We start from the raw sequence: 23,366 nt of genomic DNA, 5'->3' as shown, positions 1-23,366 counted from the left end.
CCTTAACACAGCAACAACCTTGCAACACCCTCAGAGGGATCTCAGTACAAGGCCTGGCTGAGCCCTGGGTGAGTCCCTCAATTCTAAAGTAATCCCCATATTACCAGTGGGTCTGTTTGACTTGCGTTGGAGTTAATGATCACAAAAGCAGAGCCTGTGGCCACTAACAGAGACTGTAGTACAGAAGGAGACTGGACACACTTAAAACAGGATGAAAGGCAGGTCCTCCCTTTTAGAGGAGTGACAACTGGCTGTCTAGAAGACTTCCTAAGTTTATTCAAAGAAAACATTACAAATTTATCTTTCAATTACTTACACATTACTTACACAACTAGAATCCTCAAGCTGATATTAGCCAAGCTAGTCACAGAGCATGCCATTCTTTGTCCTCAAAACAGATTTTAGCAAAAATCTTTTGTATAAATAACCTGGTACACATCCGAGCGAGGAAGGCGACATCATTCTGAGATGTGATGGCTCGGTTCTTTCCTTCCTATTCTTACTCTCCTGCCCACTTTACTTCCTTTTTCCTTTCACCCTTTCTCTACTGTCTCCCCCTTCCTCCCCTTCTTCATTCTTTTGTTTCTTTTAAATTCAAGGACAAGAGTGTGAACCTGAAATCGGGAGAATTTCAACTCCAGAGAAGTGTCATTTCAGTCAGAATTAGGGAGTAACCAACACTTGAGTCTGTCTGTTCAGCAGGCACCCACATTATCTCCTTCAAAGCCTTTCTGTTCATTACTGATTCCAAGAAGGACAGTTTATTTATTATTTATTCATTTCTTCACAGCCAGTTTATTAATATGTGGCCATTCTAAGAGATCATGGCCTGGAGAGACATTTTTATCTATTCTCCAAAGGAATCATTCTAGGCTTACCTTTCAGGATTTCAGGATGGGCTCTACAAAAGATGAACAGAGGGTTTTAAACAGCAATTATTTGCAAAATGTTTGGAAACATTCTTCTCTGAAATAAGTCCATCACATTAAGCAAGGTCAACACAATATTAGTAACATTATTGTCTCAATTAAGGGGCAGTCATCTATGAAAAACAAATTGAAAAAGATCTCAAAACACAAGGAATGTCCTATGTATGATCAATTAAAAAACAAGATAAAATTGCCCTGTTTACCAAGTTTTATTTATTTTACATGTCAAATTTCCATTCCTTAAAAAAGGGAAATTCATATAAAGTATGAAACATCCTGGCTTCATTAACACAAACATATTTTTATTAAAGAGTGAATGCATTTATCTAAAGAATAGTTTACAATTGTCATAAAGCAACAAGCATATCTTCAGGAGATGAGTCCTCACCAAACGACTCCATGCTTATTGTACATGCCTTGAAACTGGACCCACACAGGGGACATACACACACACAAACACATACATGGACACATGGGTACACAGACTAAAATACCAACACCATTGCTGTCTGGATTATATTAGCTTTCACTTAAGGCTTCTAAGGTGCCCCGTTGCCCTTAGCATCACCTGAAATAAAACACACCCTTTAAAAGAGCAATATCACTTGAAAAGGTGGCTCATGTGCCCTCTTAATGTGTCTATTCATCTTAAATGTGTATATTTTAACAAATACTTTCCATGATTATGATATGCAAAGATCTTGAAATTGAGAGATCTCAAGCTATCAATGATAATTTCTCTTCAGAACTGATAGTCAAAGGGTTATTCTGACTCTAAGATATTACTGACTTCAGGACAACAAGGTCACATTTCCCTTTAGGTTTCCAGATAGACATGGGCAAACTGACTTGATTTCACTCATTCCCTACATGAGTTCAAGGTTGAAGGATGGAGCAAGACTTCCCAGGCAATGTCATGTCAGAGTTTAAACTTCCCATGAAGGAGTCATCCAATGGGACTTAACCAAGTAAGTTACTATATATCAGGACTTAATAAGGACAACCTCTATAGACTTGGGCCACCCATTCTCCTTTTGTTCTAGGGTTTCTGATGTCTGAGACTTCCGGTAGGTCTGCTGACGGTTTATTGAATTAATTTGTTATTTTCTTCCCTGTTGGAGTCCTGCAATGTGTTGAGCTTCCATCCCTTTTGGGGAGGCTGGAAGGAGAAAGAACATGATGGGGCAGAAGGAGGAGCATGATCATTAGTTGCAAGGATTCTAAGAAAATAGATGAAGTAAATACAATAGGAGGTTACTACTTGATATGCTCACGTAAATCAAAGCATTAGCTTTAACTGCGAATTAACTGCCATCTAGCGTGCTGTTAGTTGTAAAGCTCAATCCAAGCTCTGCTGATTCACCAGTACTGAGGAGAGTGTCTGCAAACATGCCAAGAGAGAGGAGCAATCAGTCAGTCACCTGGGCTGGACATGTCCCTTCCATCCTGCGACCTCCACACCAGCATCACCTCCCCATACCACCCACCAGCCTAGGGATCACAGATATGTCTCTAACATTCCTGTTGGATTTCATAAGGCAGATTAGAACAGTCCATCAGACTATAGCCCGAGAGCATTTGCCTGAGAATGGTGAAAATAGTCGTGGAGATCTCCCACCAGGAAGTGTTGGAATAGGAGAAAAAAACCGAGCAGACAGTCTGGAACCTTCCTCCCCGCCCATACACCCACTCTCCTCATGGTCACAGCAGCAGCAGATTTCAATGTCACATAATTAATGATACATTTCTTTAGATTTAGAATTGCTCTTCTGAATTTAAAAAGCATGGTCAGCCAATAGTTTTGGCAGTCTTTTCATACCAAATTTGAATCATTGCAAATGCATCTATCTTCTGAAATTCCTTGCCCAATTGCTGCCTTCCCTGGAACATCTTAAATTCCTTCAGCCATCATCAGATTCTAATTCCTGGGAAGCCTCTTCAGAGGAGCTGCTCCTATGGATCCGCCCATCACTCTTCATACTGTGGAAAGTCTTCCTGAAGGCCTCCATCATGGCATGTGCCAGCTTCTTGGCCTCCAGCTTGCTCTCACATTGCACAGCGTGGCAGTCCATCTGGTAAGACAGGTCATCATTGATCTCTCTGTACACCCAGGCGAAGATGTTGGGGCTCACGTTGTGGTCAGCTGTGCAGTAGGCAATGCGAGCTACCTGGAAGGTATCCATGTGCACCGTTGCCTCACCCTTGTGGTCAAGGTGATGAAGCCACACTTGGAATGGACGGATCTCTAGGAGGGCGTTGGCTGGAAAAACGTCTTCTCGGGCCAGTGTGTGTTTCTTCCAGAGCTCAATGACTGGCTTCTCGGTGCAGCCAGATAAAAACTGCATGCCTGTGGTGGAGACTTTCCCCAGATAGGTGACCTGCAGATGAGAGATAGGAAGCAAAGGGGGAGGTCAGAACTGCACTCATTCTAATAGGCTGAGAGACAAGAGCCATGATACACACTAAAGTGGCAGGGCCACCAAGGAGGTGTGCATACTCCTTGACCCCAGAGAAGCAGGATTTCTTCCTTTCCTTCCTAGTAAGTTTCCTCTGGGGCAAATGCATCAAAACTCTTTAAACAGAGTTGGATTTTTAAAATCTAATACCAGGAGAACTCCTTCATTCTTTCAAACCCCTTTTAAATTAAAAGTGACCAATGATGATTATCTTTAATTTGGCATTTCTTTGAAATCATAGGTCACTAGAAGTTTACTTTCAATCAAATTGGAAATGTGAGTGCTCAAGGACAACAGGAAATCAGGAGGCCAGTACATCAGCAAAACAAAACCTTTATGAAGCTTATCTCTCCACTGGATCCTTTCCCCAAATCCTTCCATTTCTGATTTCCCTTATGCTGCTTGCTTCCAGCAAATACCAAAGAGACAAAAGAGTGTTCTGTCCAAATTACAGCCTGAAGCATCATTTCCCCCTTCCAATGAGAAGTTTTGAAAGTAAGATAATGCCTAGCTATTTTTCAACCTAAATAGTTTGTGAAATGATAAGCATCTGGTTATGAGACTGTAGCTGAGAGATTAGGGGAGACTAATGCAAGGTTATCAAATAGCTAGATAGGCATTAATAAAAGGAGGAAAAATAATTCCAAAGGATTCAGATACTGTCTTTTTTAAAAACCTTGGGGAAGGCAAAGGGTTTTAGCTCATAAAGGCACTTTCGACCAAGCCTGAAGACTAGTTCAGTCCCTGAACCTACATGATGGCAGGAGAGAACTGACTTCCCCTAGTTGTCCTCTGATCTCATGTGCCCTTGTTCATAATCTCCCAAGAGGTATATAGTATGGTTTTTCTCATCAGAATGGGTAGAACTGTTGCCACTGCAATGTAGACATTAAAAGAATGAAACTAAGTGGTTTGTTGTGGAATAGTAAAGATGTTTTATATTCCTTTATGCTGTGGAATATTTGTTTAATGATGCAAAGATGTGTTGTATTCTTCTATGTTACATTTGTTTAACTCTGTGAAGCTGTGTTGCTTTGCCTATCTAAAACACATGATTGGTCTAATAAAGAGCTGAACGGCCAATAGTTAGGCAGGAGAGACAAACAGGTAGGGCTGGCAGGCAGAGAGAATAAAGAGGCAAAGAGAAGAGGGAGAAAAGAGAGAAAGGGAAGAAGAGAGGAGGACACCAGGGATGAGCCACCAAGCCATGCAACCAGTCCCAGAGTAAGAAGGAAAGAGAGGTATATAGAACAGAGAAAGATAAAAGCCCAGAGGCAAAAGGTAGATGGGATAATTTAAGTTAAGAAAAGCTGGCTGGAAATAAGCCAAGCTAAGGCAGGCATTCATAAGTAAGAATAAAGTCTCCGTGTATTTATTTGGAAGCTGAGTGGCAGGCCCCCAAAGAGATAACACACACACACACACACACACACACACACACACACACACACACACAACTACAGTGGTTAGTTAACAGTGCAAAATTGTGTGAAATTGGGTTTAAATTTAGACATGGAGATCTAAACATGATGAATGTGAGAAAGGGGATCCTAGAAAAAGATTCATTGAAAGGGGATAGAACTGAGAGCTGACATTTGGCACAACAGCTCCAAGTCAATGAATGGTTGCTGCGGGCCGCAGGAATATATCATAAGAACTCAGCTGGTTATGGCAAAGTCACTACCTGGAGGAATCAGGGAATTCCTCCAGAGGAAGCCAAATCCCAAGGAGTTTTTGGTGTTACTTGGCTTGTTATATATCAGCTGTATTCTGTTATGAAAATCATGTGTGCCTTCATAGTTTTCCCAATTGATTTTTCCCTAAGAAGGGCTAACAATGTGGACTGATCACTCTCTAGACATACACATTCCAGGCATTTGGAGAACAGCCTCAGGAAAGGCTTTCTCTGGAATCAGATATCTCCCCTAGCCACTTTCAAGGACTAAAGGAGACATCACCCAGGTGGTCACCCAATTTCCGAGGATTAACAGTGATAACAGCCCACAGGCGAGTCTCCTGACTTAAGGTAAATTCCACAAGGAGACACCGCCCAAGTCAGGTAGACATTAAGTAATAGCTTTACACAATTTAGCTCAGACCCCTCCTTTCTTACAGCCTTACTAACTTTATAGATCTCTAATTACTTACCTAACCACTTCTAGGAATATTTAGATAACCTTCTGTGCTAACAGCTATGCTCAGCCAGAACTCCCATAGCTGGGCAGAGTATCATATAAAAAAGGAAGTGTTGTGGAATATTTCTCTATACACTGTGAAGATGTGTCATCCTGATTGGTTTAATAAAAGGTTGAATGGCCAATAGCTAGGCAGGATTTTCAGGAACATAGGATACTGGGAAGAAGAAGGCAAGGAGTCACCAGCCAGACACAGAAAAAGCAACATGGGCAGTATATAGACGAGGTAAATGAGCCTTGGGGCAGCACATAGATTAATAGAAATGGCTTAATTTAAGTTATAAGAGCTAACTAAAGACAAGCCCAAGTTATCAACTGAGATTTTATAATTAATAATAATTCTCCATGTCATTACTGGGGAGCCAGCAGTCCCAACGAAAAAGTCCAACTACAATGAAGAGGTCAGATGCTGATCAGGAGCAGAAAAGACAAGGGGGGTAGAAACAGCTAAGGTTGAGCCTTTTACAACCTTCTCTCAAGAACTATAAAAGTGCTCACATGAGAAATATCTCACGTCCCTACTAATTCCCACCTTCTCCAAAGTACAGTCATGTCCAACAGAGCCAACCAGAGGACTGGCCTTTAATCATTAATATATTCAACCTCTATCAAACACTATGGAGGTTCATCAAAAAGTTAACACATATTTTGATTCATATGACTCATTCATTCTTCTTTTCAAAAAAGCAAATAGCAGGATTTTAATGAGATTATTTGTATGCTCATGATCAAAGAACCCATTCTGCCTTAGAGATAAAACATGGAAAGAGCCATTCAAGTGAATACATACACACAACGGAATAGTATTTAGTCCCAAGGAAAGAAGTTCTTACATACGCTACCACATGGATAAACTCTGAGAATGTTAGTGTTCAATAGAACAAACCAGTCTTAAAATAGATAAACACTGTGATTTATCTTATATTAAAACAGTGAAAATCACAGAGACAGAAACGAAAGTGGTGGGAGACGGGGTTGTGCAACACAGCAATGGGCTGCTCTTGCTTGAGAGGTCCTGAGCGTTTTGTCTGACAAGCCTGGGGAGTTACATTGCTCAGTGGCGGTGAAGGTGCTAGAACATTTGCCTGAATTAATACTACTGACGTGTGTACTCACAACATGCTTAAGATCCATCGAAGGGAACTCTTAAAAATTGTGATAAGGATGCTGAAGTCGAGCTCTCCACAACTGATGGTTTCTTGTGGGGATGGGGATCAGGAAGGACTCAGTTTTCTTTAAGAGACTAGCCACTGAGAGTTTGACTTCCATGAATATATGGACAACACAAATCAGACTTGGCTTTTTGTTGTTTTGTTTGTTTTTTGTTTCTTCTTCTTCCTTTTTTTGGGGAGTGTAGCGGGTGTTAGTTATTCCTCAGCACTGCCCCTAGTGGCTGGTCACCACCCGCAGCGACCATGCCAGCAGAGCAGCTTGCTGATTAAAAGAATTATAGCCATGGTTACCTTTTTAGAGCTTTATTGGGGGGGGGGGAGGGAGAGAGGGAGAGAGAGAGAGAGAGAGAGAGAGAGAGAGAGAGAGAGAGAGAGAGAGAGAGAGAGAGAAACAGAGACAGAGAGACACAAAAGAGGGGGAGGGAGAGAGGGGAGGAAGGAGCGGAGAGGAGAGGGGACAGAGAGCCCACAAAGGGCTCACCCTCTTTTTAGGCTGGGAAGCCAGCGAAGGTTGATGACATAATTAAGGATCAAATCCTTACAGCGGTGTGTGTGTGTGTGTGTGTGTGTGTGTGTGTGTGTGTGTGTGTCCAAAAAGGTAGGAGGCAGACCTGGGAGGACTGGGAAGTGAGTGTGTTTGAGGTGCATGATGTGAAATTCCCAAATAATCGATAAAAATATTATAAAACAATGGTTTAAGATGGTCATTTTCATGTTGTATGTATTTTAAAAAAAACAATTAGTTTGGGTGCCTAAGAGAAAATACATTCATCCTATTCACTGAAACTAGAAATAATCATTTTACATTTGATGAAAGAAAGATAGTCTGGAGGAAGGAGAATTCTTTTGATCTGCTTTCAGTTTGCTGTCATTTATACACACACACACACACACACACACACACACACCTTTCTAAAAGTTATACAGAGAATCCAACTGCGAGAAAATTAAAAGGTACATTTTCAAAAACTTCATTAAAAGCTGTAGATGACTCACTGAAATCAAAAGCAATTTCCTAGTAGTAAAATTCTGACAGCCAGCTAAGAAAAAATGCAACTCTCCTTATGTTTATTATTCATAAGGTAAAGATTTTTAAGGAAAATACTTTTATTTTGGAAGTGTATTTAGAGAAGAATGAATCAGAGATTAGAAACTCAAAGGTTTTGATGAGATAATAATAAAAGCTACTTGGGGCTAGAGAGATGGCTCAGGGGTTAAAAGCACTAGCTGCTCTTCCAGAGGTCCTGAGTTCAATTCCCAGCAATCACATGGTGGCTGATGATCATCTATAATAGGATCTGAGGCCTTCTTTTGGCATACAGAGCATGTATACATGCAGAGCACTCATACATAGAATATAAATAAGTAAAATAAAAAAACTTCACCTAATAAAAGCTACTTAATTATCTATAGATAAAAGGGAATTTTAAAGCATTGAGATGACATATAGGTAGAATCTATTCAGGTTAAACTATTGTCTACTCTCACCAGTGACAAAAAAGGAGCCACTAAATAGTATGTGTTAAAGGTCTTAAGTCATCACTTACATATATATCCACAGCAAAATCAAAACCCAAGTGAACTAAAGAGTTACAAAGGATGTTTGTATCACATGTAACGGTAAAAGCAACAAATTTATCAAATTCATTGACAACTCCGTGGGCTAGGATGGGATTTTTCTTTTCAACAGGGTCTCAATATGTAGTTCCAGAGTGCCTTGAACTTGTTAGGTAGACCAGACTGGTCTTGAATTCAAAGAGACGTACCTACCTCTACATTCCCAGTGCTGGATTGAGGATGTGCCATCACACCTGCTTTTGGATGTTGATTTGGGATATTATTATTACTAACTCTGTTTAACGTGCAGAACTTAGATACAGACAGGAGATGTACCCAGAATAATTCAGATAGTAGTCCTAGGAACACACTTTGTACATAAAATCTGTGGGGTGTGAGCAACAGCTTAGTGATCCGTGAAGAACTGGACATAGAAGAGTCTGATTTTCCATTGATCATTTTACTATCAGATGACTGACATCCCCATTTGTTGGTGCTGTCCCTCCATGTTTTCATTATCTCTGTCCTGAAATGGTCACTGGCATCTAAGATGACATCAGCCTTTCCAAATGACTAACAGGATTCAATTGTCAGGCACTTTTGTAAAGGAACTCTTGTCTAGATTCATATACATCCAGGCATTTTAAAAATAAAGATGGTATTCTTATTTTTGCAACTCTCATAAACAGCAAGAATGTGGAATCTTAAAAGGCCAAAATTACAGAAATAGAGAGCAGGATAATCACAAGCAGAAGCTTGGAGAGTTGTAGGGGCCTGGTTAAAGTGTCCAAAGTGACAGCCAGATAGAATACATTAAATATTCCATATACTACTATATAGAGGAGTGACTGCAGTCAAATGCATTGTATCAGATAGCCCAAAATAGCTAAAAGATAAGATTTTGAATATTCTTATTATGAAGAAATGATAAATGTTAAATAGCTAGAATATTTATAAATATCTGATAGTTACTCAATGTAGAAATGTACAAAACATTCCTCCTGGACCCTGTGAAGATGTACAGTCTGTTAATTTAAAGAATTAAAAAATAAACTCATTTTCTCAAAGTGGCCAAAATTCAATGACACTGTGAGGAACCTGCTTGACACCATTTTAAAGGCTGGGGCCATTATGTGTATTATAAAAAGTAAGTTTTGATTTACTGTAAGGGCTGAGTTCTCTGTTTCCTGGAACCTGGCCTTTCCCAAACCATGACCTTGACCTGTTTTTGAGAATACCCTGGCCCTCCCTGACCCTCCCAGACCCTCTCTGAACCCTTCCTAATCACATGTTGACTTGTCTTTTGAGATTTTTTTTTCCTGCATTTCCTTATTGCCCCATTGTCTGTCTTCTGTAAACCTGCTTTGCAACTACTAGTGATTTTACTCCTTAAAGGGAGCCAAAGAGATGGATTTTGGGCTGCTCTCGCTTTTTATTGGGGTGGGGGGCGCGAACCCAGGGCCTTGTGCTTGCTAGGCAAGCACTCTACCACTGAGCTAAATCTCCAATCCCAGAGCTGCTCTCTTTAACCTGACTTAGGAGACAGTCACTAGCCAGCTCTTGGGTGCACCCTAACAAAAACCAAACTTGCTTCAAATTTGGCTCCAATTGTGGTAGTGGTCTTATTCTCTCCACTGGGGCTAACAAGTGTGTATATAGCCACATGCCCTGTGTATACTGGGTCAAGAAGTAGCTAGGTATTGGCAAACAGAAACCCTAGAGCATGGAGTATTGCAGGTGTATACATCTACATCAGCAGTGTCACAGGGGCTTGCTCTAAATCTATAGAGAGAGAACATTCCATGCCCTCGATACCTTCCATGGGAGGCTTGCCATTCTCTCTGCTACATGGCATTGAGAACACAAAGCTTAGTGTGCTACTGCACGATTTCTACCACCAACACAACTGTAAACAGTGTCAGATGCAGGTGATGAGAGAGAGGTGATGTATGAAAGAGATGAATGTTTCCTTGATGAATGGGCTCCTTCTCAGCCCTGTCAATGAGACAATCTTCTGGGGCCATTGAGTTACAAAAAATTCCAACTTTCAAAACTGGTCACTAAATCTGTCCGAACTTGTATACAGACTTTTTCTTTTTAGTTCTTTACCTTCCAGGGGAGATAAATAAAGAGACTTGTAAGATGACAAGAACAGCAGCCTTCCTGAGGATTAAAAGCTAGCCTCAGTCCATAAACACTGGAATCTCTTCTGTGGTCACAGAGACAGGCATAGGGTAAAAAACCGAGTGTAAATGAATCATTCTAAGAGCAATAAACAAATGGCAGCAAAAGGAAAACTTGTCCTCATGTGTCACTTAATGGCATAAACTCACACCTCAAACGGGTATCTGCAGAGAGTGTCAGCAAGCTTTGTACAACCCAACTGAAAAGACTATCTGAGGACATTCACAACATGTGACAGTACACGGGCGCTGTGTGTGAGGGACCCAAAGAGTGTCTGTAGTGCTGACAGCGTCTCCACAGAGCCCTTGTCCTTGAAACCTCTCCTTCCCAAGAATGAGCTGTCCAACCCGCCCACCAGCTCTCCATTCATGAATAACCATTCTTGCTCAGCTACGGTTAAACAAGCCCTGGTTCCTGAGGTCTGTCCTCATTTCAGCCAACACCATTCCTCCTTCCTGGAGGCCAGTCCATACTTCATGCTGCTGAGAACCTGTCCCACTTCTCTCTAGATGGGACAAGCTGTGAACAGTAGTGACCTTAGCCCCTAACAAGGATGCAAGATGGATGGATAATACTGTTAGAATTCACACAGCCTGGCAACCAAAGAATTTTCAGCCTTCCAAACTGTATGAGTCCTATACATGAATATTATAACGTGGGCATAAGTCCAGTGTACTTCTGGAGTTCTTAAAAAAGAAATGGCCCATCAAGAACAAAAGCTCCCTAGAAGCTTCCCTTGGGATATGAAAGATCTTGCTCTTCTTTTGTGCTCTATAGGAGACTGCCTTTCTCTGGCTAATATAAAATAGCTATAAAATAGCATGGTAGGAACAGAAGGCAGAGAAAACATAGCTGGATAGCCTCATTGCCTTTGGGTTACAAGACAGAAGATAAGAAAAACAAGAGCCACTGTTAACCGTGGGTCAAAAGCCACAGTGAAACTCCTTTGCTCTCACATTGATTTCCACTGGCATACTTCAGAGAATGGAGAATGAGAAAACATAGGGATTATTTATGAACTCAGCTTGAATCTTCTCTTTTTTTTGCTGGTCAAAGAGGAGCAGAACTCCACTGGACGCTGTGAGGATTGTCATCCTCAAGCCAATCATTTTACAGCCCAAACGGCAAACAGATCTGCTAGTGATGGACATGTATCATGTGCTCTAATTTATAAAGGCAGTATTAAATGATAATGACATTCATAGTGAAAACTATGAAATTTTTGTCTACAAAATAACAAGTATGGAAGATTCTAGAAGAATGATGAGTGAAGACCATTCTTGTAATTCCTGAATCCTGAGACCCCAAAGTAGCCACAGCAATTGGAATTGGAGTAGTGACAGTCACCCAGGGCTTCCTTTATACAAGGTGCTTGGTGAAATGTTCATACAGAGCATGACTCTGCATTATGTAAGGAATATTATGACATTGTTTTTATAGACTAGGGGACTTCAGAGAAATGAAGCAATTTGTCCAAACTAGATGGGGGCCAGGAGTTAAGTTTAGACAGTAAGATTCAAAACTCTTGCTGCTATCAGCTGCATTCCATCTGTCCTCACAAGGATGATCCCTTCAGACAGCAGGTCAACCTACCAATAGGCACCCACCCAGCAGGCTCCCAGCAACCCTCTCTGGAGTGCCTTGACTGGTTTAGGAATCTAACCCTCCTAAGAGTTGAGGAACTTCCATTTAGTCTTTCTGAATCCCAGAGTAACTCCGCAAAATAGTGAAGGGAATAATCAACCTCTTAATTATTTTTAATGTTCCAAAAAGTCTTTTAAAAAGTGCTTGCTGACAGTATCTTTCCTGTGACATGCCTATATATAATTTAGCAAATAATAAATTTCATTTACATGTTGAGGCTTGAGGGGCAAGGAAACAGTTCAAAGCATAGGATATATGGTAGAAAATGTATATCTGTCAGTGAATATGGTGAAAACTACTGATCTAAACTAAATCACCCATTTCCAATGAGAAGTCAACAGATGCTTCAGGGTCCACCAGTGAACAGAAGTAGCACTTGGGTCTGTCTCCCAACTTGCAGAAGAATGTCCCCTGTAACTCAGCATGTGATCTAATTTCTATGAGTCATTCTGAAGTGGTGGAGAGTCTATATATAGAGTTTGACTGCACTATAGTGGCCAGTTATTTAGTTAAGCATTAGGTTGCTGTGTGGGTATTTTTTGATTGTGACTAGCATCTAAGTCAGTAATGCTTAAGTGAAGCAAAACAATATTCATAAGAAAGGTAGGCCTGGTACTATTCCTTAAGGTATCTGTCTACTTAGTCAGGAAACTGTTTTTAACAGTACTAACAATGCTAACAGCAATAAATTTTCTCAAGTGCATATTTATCTATAGCATATTTATGATCAAGCCCTTGTTAAGTAATATTTCAGTAATTTTTCCAAAGGTCACTCACAAATTTTGAGCAATATTTTATAGCTTCAACATTTTCATGGGTTCCACTGACAAAAACCTAAAAACAGATTCATGGGATCTTTACTGAGAGATATAGTATCTTTGCAAAATGTATACTATAGGGGCAGCAAATAAATGAGACTTGATATCCAGGAATAATTAAGTTCTATTTTAACTACAATGAAGTGTGTGTGTGTGTGTGTGTGTGTGTGTGTGTGTGTGTATGTGTGTGTGTGTGAAGTTCTTCTGTTAACCACAGCATGTGCCTCACAATTACATGTTTAAGTGACAAATTTGCTTATTCTATCTATATTCTATTAACTTGTTTCAGTAAGGCAGATAGATGAGATTTTTACATCCTATCTTGCACTTACCACGCAATTCTAATGTGCAATTTGTCCTGTCATTTGGATCTTGGATATGTGAAGCTTGGAAATATTGTCACTGTCACTGTCAAAGACGGAAGCAATTTATCTAAAAGGCACTGAAGTATGCCCCTGAAGACAAAGACACTTAATAAAAATGACACCACACTGAAACCCACATTCCCTCATCGGGTCCCATCTAGAGAGCTGACCTCAGGTTGGTCAGAACCAGAGCTGATCCACCCAGTGGTACCAGAAGGATTTATCTCATGACAAGGCTGTTATCTCTCCCTCTGCTTCCTCATCAGTGGGGCATATTGAAAGTGGGACAGAAGTTCAGAAGCCTGCTGTAGGCCGTCAAAGGGACATATTTTCTTAATGATAAATCAATTATCAAGCACACTGCTTGAGAGTCACCCTGAGGAATGGTTTCAGGAGACAGGCTCTGTGATAGGGGGAAAATGTTCCCAGTATCAGACCTTGGAATATTTTCTATTCATTTCCCTTGGCATACAGCTTATCAGAAATAGACCACATAAGGCACTCAATTCTTGAAAAGACATTGGTACAATATTGGGTAAGAAGTGATAAATACACAAAGCAATCGGCTATAAGGTCCATAGCTCTTAATTGTTGTCCTGTGGAGGTAGACATCAAAAAGGAGAGGTACCGATAGTAAACAATCATGAATTGCCATATATTCCAGAGCAGTAAAGGCAAGTTCAAATGAAAACTTGACAAAAATTTTCACTGAAGTTTTGTTAAAACTTGATTTTTTTATTCACTTTTTTCCAAGTTAGGTCTGTTCCTGAGAGGAGAAGCTACTACTGTCACTATCCTAAATCAACATAATTTTGCAATGCTTATCTTTATGCCCACAGATAAGTATGTATAGCTCCCAATCCTTCTCTCAAAGAAGCTCCCATTTTCAATGATAAAGACTATTAGAGAGATCCACATTTATCAAAAGAATAAGGAACTGTGGGGTCCCCAACCTCAACAGATATATCTACAATATAACCCTTATATGTAAACCTCACAGAAGATGGAGCAGAAATATTGTAAAAGCCACACTTGGTTTGGTCTTCTGTTTTTTACTACCTTTCTTGTTTTAATCTTTCAAATAATTGTTGTTGTTGTTGTTGTTGTTTTTAATTTTTGGGCTATAATTCCATCATGTTTCCTCTCCCTTTTCTCCATTCAAATCCTCCAATATACTGCTTCTTGCTCGCTTTCTTGATGTCAAGAATAGGAGGAAGAGGTCACTCTCATTTTTGGGTGATTGGATTGCAAATGATTGATGATTGGCATGACACTTTAGAATGGAATTGTTCATGTGCAATTCCCTTCTGCCTTCTTCCTTAGCAATGCTACAGCTAGGGATTTGCCAGAGACAAAGGAATGCGCCGTCATGACTTTATCCATTACATCATCACTTATGATTATAAAACACATAAAAACCTTCATGCTCATATAAAACAAAGCTTTTCGATAAATTACACTACATTCATCTAAGATGCTATTACAAAAATATATTATATGTACTATAGTATACTATGAGAAGGAATTTATTCATAGAGAATGACTTATGGGCTATATTATAATGTTAATCAAAGCAAACCAAAAAGTTACTGCTCTGTATAAACAAGAAGAGAAAGTAAAGGCACATATTTTTATGAATTTGCTCAGTTAGAAAGAAGGAAACCCAAAAAGAACCGGGACTGGTTTCCAACAGGGGGTGGCTGGTAATGGGATTTAAATCTCACAGTGATGTGAAAACAGAGCAAACACTTAGGGAAATGCCAGCTTTTAGAATCAGGGGAAACTGAAATTAATATAGGCAACAGGAATGGGGAGAAAGAGTTCAAAGTGGGATAAAAATAAGCAGAGATCTGCAGCTGGGCACCAGGCCAAGCTCCAGGAGTCCAATTGATGAGAGAGAGGAGGGATTCTGTAAGCAAGGGACATCAAGATCATGATGGAAAAAAGTACAGAGACAGCCAGCCAAACTAGTGGAAACCCATAAACTGTGGACCAATAGCTAAGGAACCCCCATGATACTGGACTAGGCCCTCTAAATAGGTTTAGCTTGAACTGTTTGGGGGATCATCATCAAAAGCATGAGCCAGCTTTTTGGAGCCCAGTGCCTTAGGTGTGACACCTTGCGCAGCCTTTGTGCAGCGGGCAGGGCTTGGACCTGCCTCACCTGAATGTACCAGGTTCTGCTGACTCTCCATGGGGGACCTTGACTTGAAGGAGGGTTGGGGGTAAGGCTGGGAGACAGGAAGAGGGAGGAGGGGAGTATCTGTGGTTGGTATGTAAAATGAATAGAAAATTTCTTAATAAGAAAAACAAAAACAAAACCGGGAGAGTCTCACTGATTGCAAAAGAAACAAGAAACCAAAGTGAAGGGGCCAAAAAAACAAAACAACAACAACAAAAAAACCCAATGTTTCACTCAGATATCCTGTCCTCAGGCTTATGCAAGAAAAACTACAGGGCAGAGGAAATTTTATTTGCTGTTTGCTTTTTAAAGCGGTGAAGACATGAGGTCCTGTACCTACTTTGTGCTTGCTTAGAGCGGCAAGTTAAAATAGCAAATGAAGAGCTAAGTTTCTCCCTGTTGGAAGCCAATGTGGAAGGCAAAATCCTGGAGGGTCTGAGGAATTAAAATAAATCCATGGCTTTCAATGTATGTAGACAGATGGATACTGGTATCAACACACAGGTAGGCTTTGTGCACATGGGTGCACCACACACACATGTACACATGTTTCTTAGCTGTGTCCAGTACCCTGTGAACAGTGGCATGCCTGCAGCAAAAAGGCCTGCCTGGTTCCAGGACTAACAGTAAAAACTGAGACCATTCCAGAACATTGCACTGTGCCAGAAAGTAGGAAGATAGAATGACTATGGTGTGTCTAAAGGACAGCGGCAGCATGAAGGATCTCTTGACCAAACAAGGGCTGTCTGGCTACCAATATTTATGATGATGACGGCAATTACACACAATGAGAATCAAGGTCAGTTCTTATTTTCATAAATGAGTGAACAACTGGAAGGAAAAGTGAAGTTCTCATGATATTAAGAAAGGTAATAGAGGTGATGAAACTACAAAGTCGCAAGGCGGCAGCCACCTTTCAGTTAAAAAAAAAAATCAATAGATGTTAAAACTAGGGATGGCTGCTTGATGAGGAGATAAATATTCACAAAGGCACAAGGCACTTTGCCAAGAGATTCTTAGTAATTTAGTAATTATGAATGGAGAGATACATTTACAGGGGACAATCTGACACCAACCAAATGGTACAGTAACAGATGCCACAAAGATGTGCTAGCTGCCTGTCAGTCACCCAAACTTTATCAAGGAAAAGCAGGACAAACTCAAATGGGGATGGTGAGTGTGCTATACTTTGAAGCTGCAATGTCCCCCAAAGGCTCAGGTTTTGAATGTTAGTTCCCGAGCTCATGGCACTATTTTGAAGACTGTGGAGACTTTAGATCAGAACTTTGAAATACACCCCTAAATTCAGGTCTAGCTGTCTCTACTCCCTGTCTCCTGCCTGATGAAGAGCCATCAAAGCACTCCTGGCACCATAAACCAAACTGTGCCACAACACTATGCTCTTCCTGATACAAAGGGCTGAAACAAGTGAGACAAAACAGACATTTTATTCATCGAGTTGTCCCATCGGTATTCTGTCCCAACAATGAGAAAGTAGTTACCCCATTGCTTAAACTTTAAGGAAAGGAAAGAATGAAGATCTTCAGGTTAAAGACATCCATGAGACTCATCCCACTGTAGACTGGATCCTGACAATCATTTTTCCTTTTCTATCGGTATGAGGTATGTTAGTGTGTGGTTACATATACCTTGCTTACAATTAAGAGGCAGAGGTAGCAAGACCAGGAGTTTAAGATCACAAACTACATAAAGAGTTCCCCTCTATCGTGGACTACTTAAGCTACCTGTCTCAACATTTTTAAAATAAATAATTTTTTTACAAAAGGAATACAATACATTTGGACAGAATTTTACTTATGGAATCTATTAAATATGGAGTTACACAGATTTGAGCTTTATGGATCTCTTCCAATTGTCACAGTAATTCACGTGCTATGAGTAATTACCATTTTGCTGGAGTTTGCCAATCCCTATACAGTGTAAGAGATTAAATGCAGATTTGGTTGCATCACATGCTTATATCTTTCCAAGAGAGGATTCAGTGGTTTCATTAGATTTTCAAAGTGTTTAGCAATGCAAAGAGAGACGCCTATGGCAAATTCCTAGGAGCAGTTTTGCTGTAGCAACCGACATGAAAATGTTTAAGAATTTGATATGTATATTTAATTGCCCTTCTGGGATATCTAATCCATGCCATATCCCATAATTACATATGACAGTCTTTCCAGATATCAGATACTTTTCAACAAGGGCAGCTGTCACTGTTAACCACCTTCACTAAATTGACAAATGAAAAGTGTTGTCCTATTAGTGTTTTAGTTGCCTATAAGATGGTGTACTTTTGTGTGCTTTTTGGTGATCCATATGGCTTCCTTCACAAATGACCCATTTAATTTCTCTGACTCTTGTTTCCATGAAGACTGTTTATATGTTCTTTCCAATGTTTGTATTTCATTTTGTTTTACATCTCTCTTGATTGCCCAGAATGTCCAGAATGATGATGAATAAAACCGATGATAATGGCAGTCCTGGTCAGAAGCCTGAATTTATTTGAATTGCAAGGCAAAACTAGCAAAAGAGCAGAAACACACCATAAAAGAATCATTCTCCCAAATGGATTCTGACAACCTAGTAGCTGAGTGTTAGGGGACCAGGTAGCCAGGAATTTACTATTGTGTGGAAGACATATTGTAATTTCTTTTATAAGTTTAACCGATTGGAAGTCTTGGGCCTGGTTTCACTACATTCAGATCACAAAAGCCTTTTACCATCTTTATACTATTTTTAATTCAGAGGGGGAAATCACACAAAGCCATATACACAGAACACATATAACTCTGAAAACATTTGCTGCACCACCACAGGGGCATGGTGTTAAACCATGTTTTCCTGGAAGCACCAAGTATCCTAAGAACTACTTTACTTCATTATCACCTTGGGGGTCATCTATCATCTATCTATCTATCTATCTATCTATCTATCTATCTATCTATCTATCTATCATCTATCTAGATATAGATATATAGATAAACACACATATACTGTATTTAGATTAACATTTATATCTGCATGCATCTCATATGTATAATGAACTCCATGGAGTCAAAGCCCTATACATATTGATTGCAGAAAGAAACTATGGAAACATGCCCAAACAGTAAAGCCATTTGTCTACAAAACTTCCTCTGATGTAAGAGATCCCAGTTTTCAGGTTATCTGCTATTGTGTCTCTTCACAGAAGTGTGGTCCCTGAAGCATTATCAGAAGAGGCTGTAAGACTCCAGGCAGACAAACAACAGTGCATCATCCCTGTCGGTGAATTCCCCATTAGAACACACATCTCCCTCCCACATCACAATGCTGAACAAGGGCTATGACAGAAGAAAGCCCTGGAGAATTCTCTGGTTGTCAAAATGGATAAATAGGCTTCTCCAGCAGGGATCTGATGCTATCCTGGTCCTATGATGCACGCAGAAGGTTCAAGATTGCTGTCCCTGCAAGATCCTTATTAGGAGTTCATATAGATTGTACGTATTCAGAGATGTTCTTGGTTCTGTTGAACTGCATTATGGATCCTTATCAACATTGCCTTTTTGTAGCTGCCAAACAGTGGTGTATTCGGAAAGCTCCTATGAAGCTATGGTCCCTATACATAAACACTGCACCTGAACATAGTGTGCACATGTGTTCATGTATGCTGGCATAGCTACACAGTATACCTATACACAGGTCACCACAGAGACAAAAAAAAAATGTGCCCATTAGGAATCTTAGAATAGAATGTCCCATCTCAAGACTCTATGAACTTTACTCTCAGTGACTATTTAGGTGTGAAACTCTTTGCTTTTCTTCTTCCTACTGCATTAGGAAGTAAGATCTCCCTAAATTTTGATGAAGACAAAAGTAACAAAAAGTTAATAGAACAAATTTAGCTCATTAAAACTGAAAAACATGCAGAATAAAGAGAGCTGATAACAGTACCTTTGGGGCACTGAAGTTTCTGACTGCTTGTTATTATCTGAATCATAGAATAGATGTATGTGTGCATGTATGTATGTATGTATGTACACATGTACATATGAGGGTCTATGTGTGGATCCTAGTGGTTGATGTCAAGTATCTTCCTCAATTGCTCTTCTTTGAGAAGCTTCTCTTGCTTTATCTGTAGTTACTGATTAGGCTAGGCTGGCTGGCTGGCTAGCAGACCCCAGGGACCCTCTCATCTCTTCCTCACCAATACTGAGACTACATACAGGTTTAATGAAATCATTTATAAAAGAGTTCATGTCATAGATACATACACAATTTTACCTGTCTGTGTGAAATTTAGCAACTACAAATGGTAGGAAAATGAGATGTTGGTCTTTCCTAGACTGGATTATTTTACTTAACAGAATTCTCCAGTTGCATCTATTTTCCTGCAAACATTAGTCAGTTCTTTATGGACAAAAAAGTTCTATTGTATGCATGTGAGTATGTGCGTGCACGCATGTGTGTGTGTGTGTGTGTGTGTGTGTGTGTGCTCATGTGCATGTGCGTGTGTTTGTGTGTGTATGATGGATATGTATATACATAGATATGGATATGCATATATACACCACATTTTCCTCATCTTTCCTCTGTCACAAACTGGTGTAGGCCAGACTTATAGACCAATGTAGATTTTTCAGGAGTCCTCAATTCTCTTCCTTTCTACCATGTATTGCATTTAACAATGTTTTTGCAATCCTTTTGCAATATGACCTCAGTTGATTTACTCACTATCTAAAACCGTGTCTTGACCAGGGATCTTCCTTCAGAAAAGTCCTAGTTGCCTAGTTGGCTAGAACATACTTTATTACTCAAGTTCAGCTGAGAGACAGGGCACCAAGGGCTCAGAGTCCCACAAGTTTTTACTTCTCTTTGTCATCCTATCCAAGGACATTGGGAAGTACCCACCCTCCTCATCCTTCCTCCAAATGTTGCTGATGTGTTTAAACAACATCATAATGCCCAATTAATTCCTTAACAAAAGGAGTAAACACAGTTCATGCATTTAGTGATTGTACATATATGTGGACTAAGAATTACAACTTCTCAGAGGGGTGTTCAAAATCAGCTTCTTGTGGGTCCTAGAAAAATGCACATAGATATATGAATGAATTAATTAGTATAATATATTAACAAATTAATAATATATATTAATCAAAAAATTTCAGATCTTTATAGAAATGGATATAGAAGAAAACTCTTCAATTAAGTATTCTATTTTGAAGAGTCCCTTTTAGCCAATTTGCTAGCAGTAAGATCTTGTAACAGATCCTGCTTCTCCCAGGAGCTGACTGACCAGCTATTCTGCTACCAGGGACCTTCCCATCTAATTGCTGTCAGACGGACCTTAGCTTGGGGAGAAAAAAAAAAAACAAATGGAGATGGATAAAGCCCATGTTGCTTTTAAAGCAGATTTTCATGTTGGTCCATTTTCTCCCCCGAAGCCTTCATCCATGAATTAAATTTACTTGGTAATTTATCGTCTAATTTTACCTGGAAGTAGAGCTCATTTTCGGGAGGAGATAAACCTGGTCTGAGAATTACCTAGAGGCTCCCTGGCCTTGAGTTAATGTGAAAGGAAATGGTGTTCAATTAAAATTGCAGCAGTTGGCTCCCTGCAAAAGTTGATAGTGGGCTCAGAATAACGAAAGCAACCCAAACTTTAGTGTGGAGCCATTTGAGAGTTTTCTTTATAAGTAACAATAGTGTTCAATAGATGGTTGTAGTGCCAAAACATAGCTTTGTTTTTATGCTGTCCAGTATTCCAAATATAACTGCTGTGAAACAGAATAAATTATTTAAAGTGGTGCTTTAGTTATCAATGGCTTCTAGCAGTAGAAGCCTGTGCCACACGAATCTAGCAGAGTATTTGTAAACCTAAAGGTATAGAACTACATATGGATGGAAGGCAGATTTCTGTCAATTAAAACAAGGCAGGAAAAACACATATATAAATTTATAATATGCATACAAGTAAGACTGAAATTATATTAAGTTCTCTTGTTTCCTGAGTGGATCTTTCTCAGATAGCTTCATTTCTTGCCTGAGATTTTACATCTATTAGGAGAAGTAGTTGACTTTGAATTCTATAAAATGACAGTCTCAAAATCTGTGAATTCCGAAAACATAAATATACCAGGTGGTCACAGAAAGCAAAACAAGCCTTTGCCCATCTGAAAGCAAACACTTGGCGGGCACTGAAACCACAGCAGACTGTTGTTTGCATATTGGAGACAGTTCTCTGCCTTCATGAGAAAAACATCCCATCTCCTTTACTATAGTTACAAACCAGAGCCAAGAGCTCCTGGAAGCTTGTGTTGTCTTATCAGCCTTCCAGGTTATCTCTATAGGAGGGATGACCAGCCTCAGGAACACCCCCTGTCCAACAGAAGTTCACACCTTACTTTCCAAATAAGAATGCTGCTTGTAGCTCTATATTATATGCTATATATAATTTATCTTGACTAGTGATATGACCACAACTATAAATGAATGCCAAAATGAAAGAAAACTACAGACTGGGGGGCTGAGCTCAGTAGTAGAGCATATGCTTAGACAAACAAGGTTCTTGGATCAAGCCCTGCCCTCCTCCAAACAAGAAAATTTGATAAAGGCATTCTTTAAATTATTTATATGTATATAGGTTGATATACAAAATATATCATTTGATAAATTGATGATGATCCTGCCCTTAACTGAGAAAAATTATAAATATATCACCTGATTCTGTTCTAAACAGTCTGAGAATATAGCCACAGACTTGGATTTTGAACTTTCACAGCCACACAGCCTCATTGTTTTAAAAGTTAGCCAACATTTCCATGTTTGGCATTCAACTAGGACCTAATCTTATAAGTCATGTGTCTGTTGTTCATGTCAGAAGCAAGGCTCTGTGACTGGGCCACTTTTCTAAGTGGAAACTACTGGTTGGGTAGAGCTAGACTGCAAACCCAGAAAACCTAGAATTTCAGCTAAAAATTAATCCATCAAAGGCAGTGATAGCTGTATACAATCATGTTGAGTGACCTACTTTGTCTTTTCACAGACACTTTTCTTCTGTGGCTAATATCAGTAATCTTATTCAAGGTATCGTAAGCCAAACTAGTTAAACAATGAGAGTGCTGTGAGACAGCCTTGAAGGCCTAACTCTGGAACGACTAACTGACCCATGCACCCCAGATAATCTCCAAATACCTTATCATTTATATACATAATAGCAATACATAGCAAGCTAGTGAGATTGGGGTGATTTGTTATACAGCAGTATCATGGCCATAGATGACAGATATATACTACCTCTTAATGGACACACTACCTACCTATCATCTGAACATATTTCTCTTCAAAGAACAATCTATATGACTAAGTGGTCTATCTTTAGGAAATGCAAAATCTAGCAAACACATCAATAAAGCCTCAATATAATATAGCATAAATGAGTCTCCTCTTAAAAAAAATGTAAAGCAATTTCTCTGATTATAGCCAAGAACCAAATTAATCTTTCTGCCTGATGTGCCTCTCTTTTGCCTCTTCCCAATATAGCTAGCAAGCAATCAGGTAATCGAGGTGTTCACACATTTCTTGCTAAAATCAATTTCCGGTTTGACAAAGTGTCCAGCCAGTGTGATTAAAATAATTTTACCTCAATATCTCTAATGGTCTATACTCTGATATACTTTAATATTAGAGATCTGTTTTCCTGATATTTCATTCCCAAAGGTAAAGAAAAGAGATGCAGAATTATCTGCTCTTTGTATGCCTTGAGGAAGCAAAGTTATTTATTTCAAGATGGAATTATCAACTTTTTTCTAACAGCATTTATCTAAGTTTTTTCCAAGTATAAAGCAATAGACACCACTTTATCAAAACACAG

The 23,366-nt window shown here is 39.6% G+C and overlaps 1 protein-coding gene across 1 annotated transcript; it reads right to left on the bottom strand.

Annotated features, from left to right (window-relative positions):
• Positions 1–1,996: 1,996 nt before the first annotated feature.
• On the bottom strand, positions 1,997–3,514 carry LOC114697851 (PTB-containing, cubilin and LRP1-interacting protein). Its single transcript, XM_037210032.1, has one exon. The coding sequence runs from the start codon at positions 3,272–3,274 to the stop codon at positions 2,831–2,833; it is 444 nt and encodes a 147-aa protein (XP_037065927.1). The 5' UTR covers positions 3,275–3,514; the 3' UTR covers positions 1,997–2,830.
• Between the last annotated feature and the right edge of the window lie 19,852 nt (positions 3,515–23,366).

This window comes from Peromyscus leucopus, chromosome 13, assembly GCF_004664715.2.
Source record: "Peromyscus leucopus breed LL Stock chromosome 13, UCI_PerLeu_2.1, whole genome shotgun sequence".
Taxonomy (NCBI): Eukaryota; Metazoa; Chordata; class Mammalia; order Rodentia; family Cricetidae; genus Peromyscus; species Peromyscus leucopus.
The sequence above is the reverse complement of the archived record's forward strand: the minus strand, read 5'-3'. Positions and strand labels throughout refer to the sequence as shown.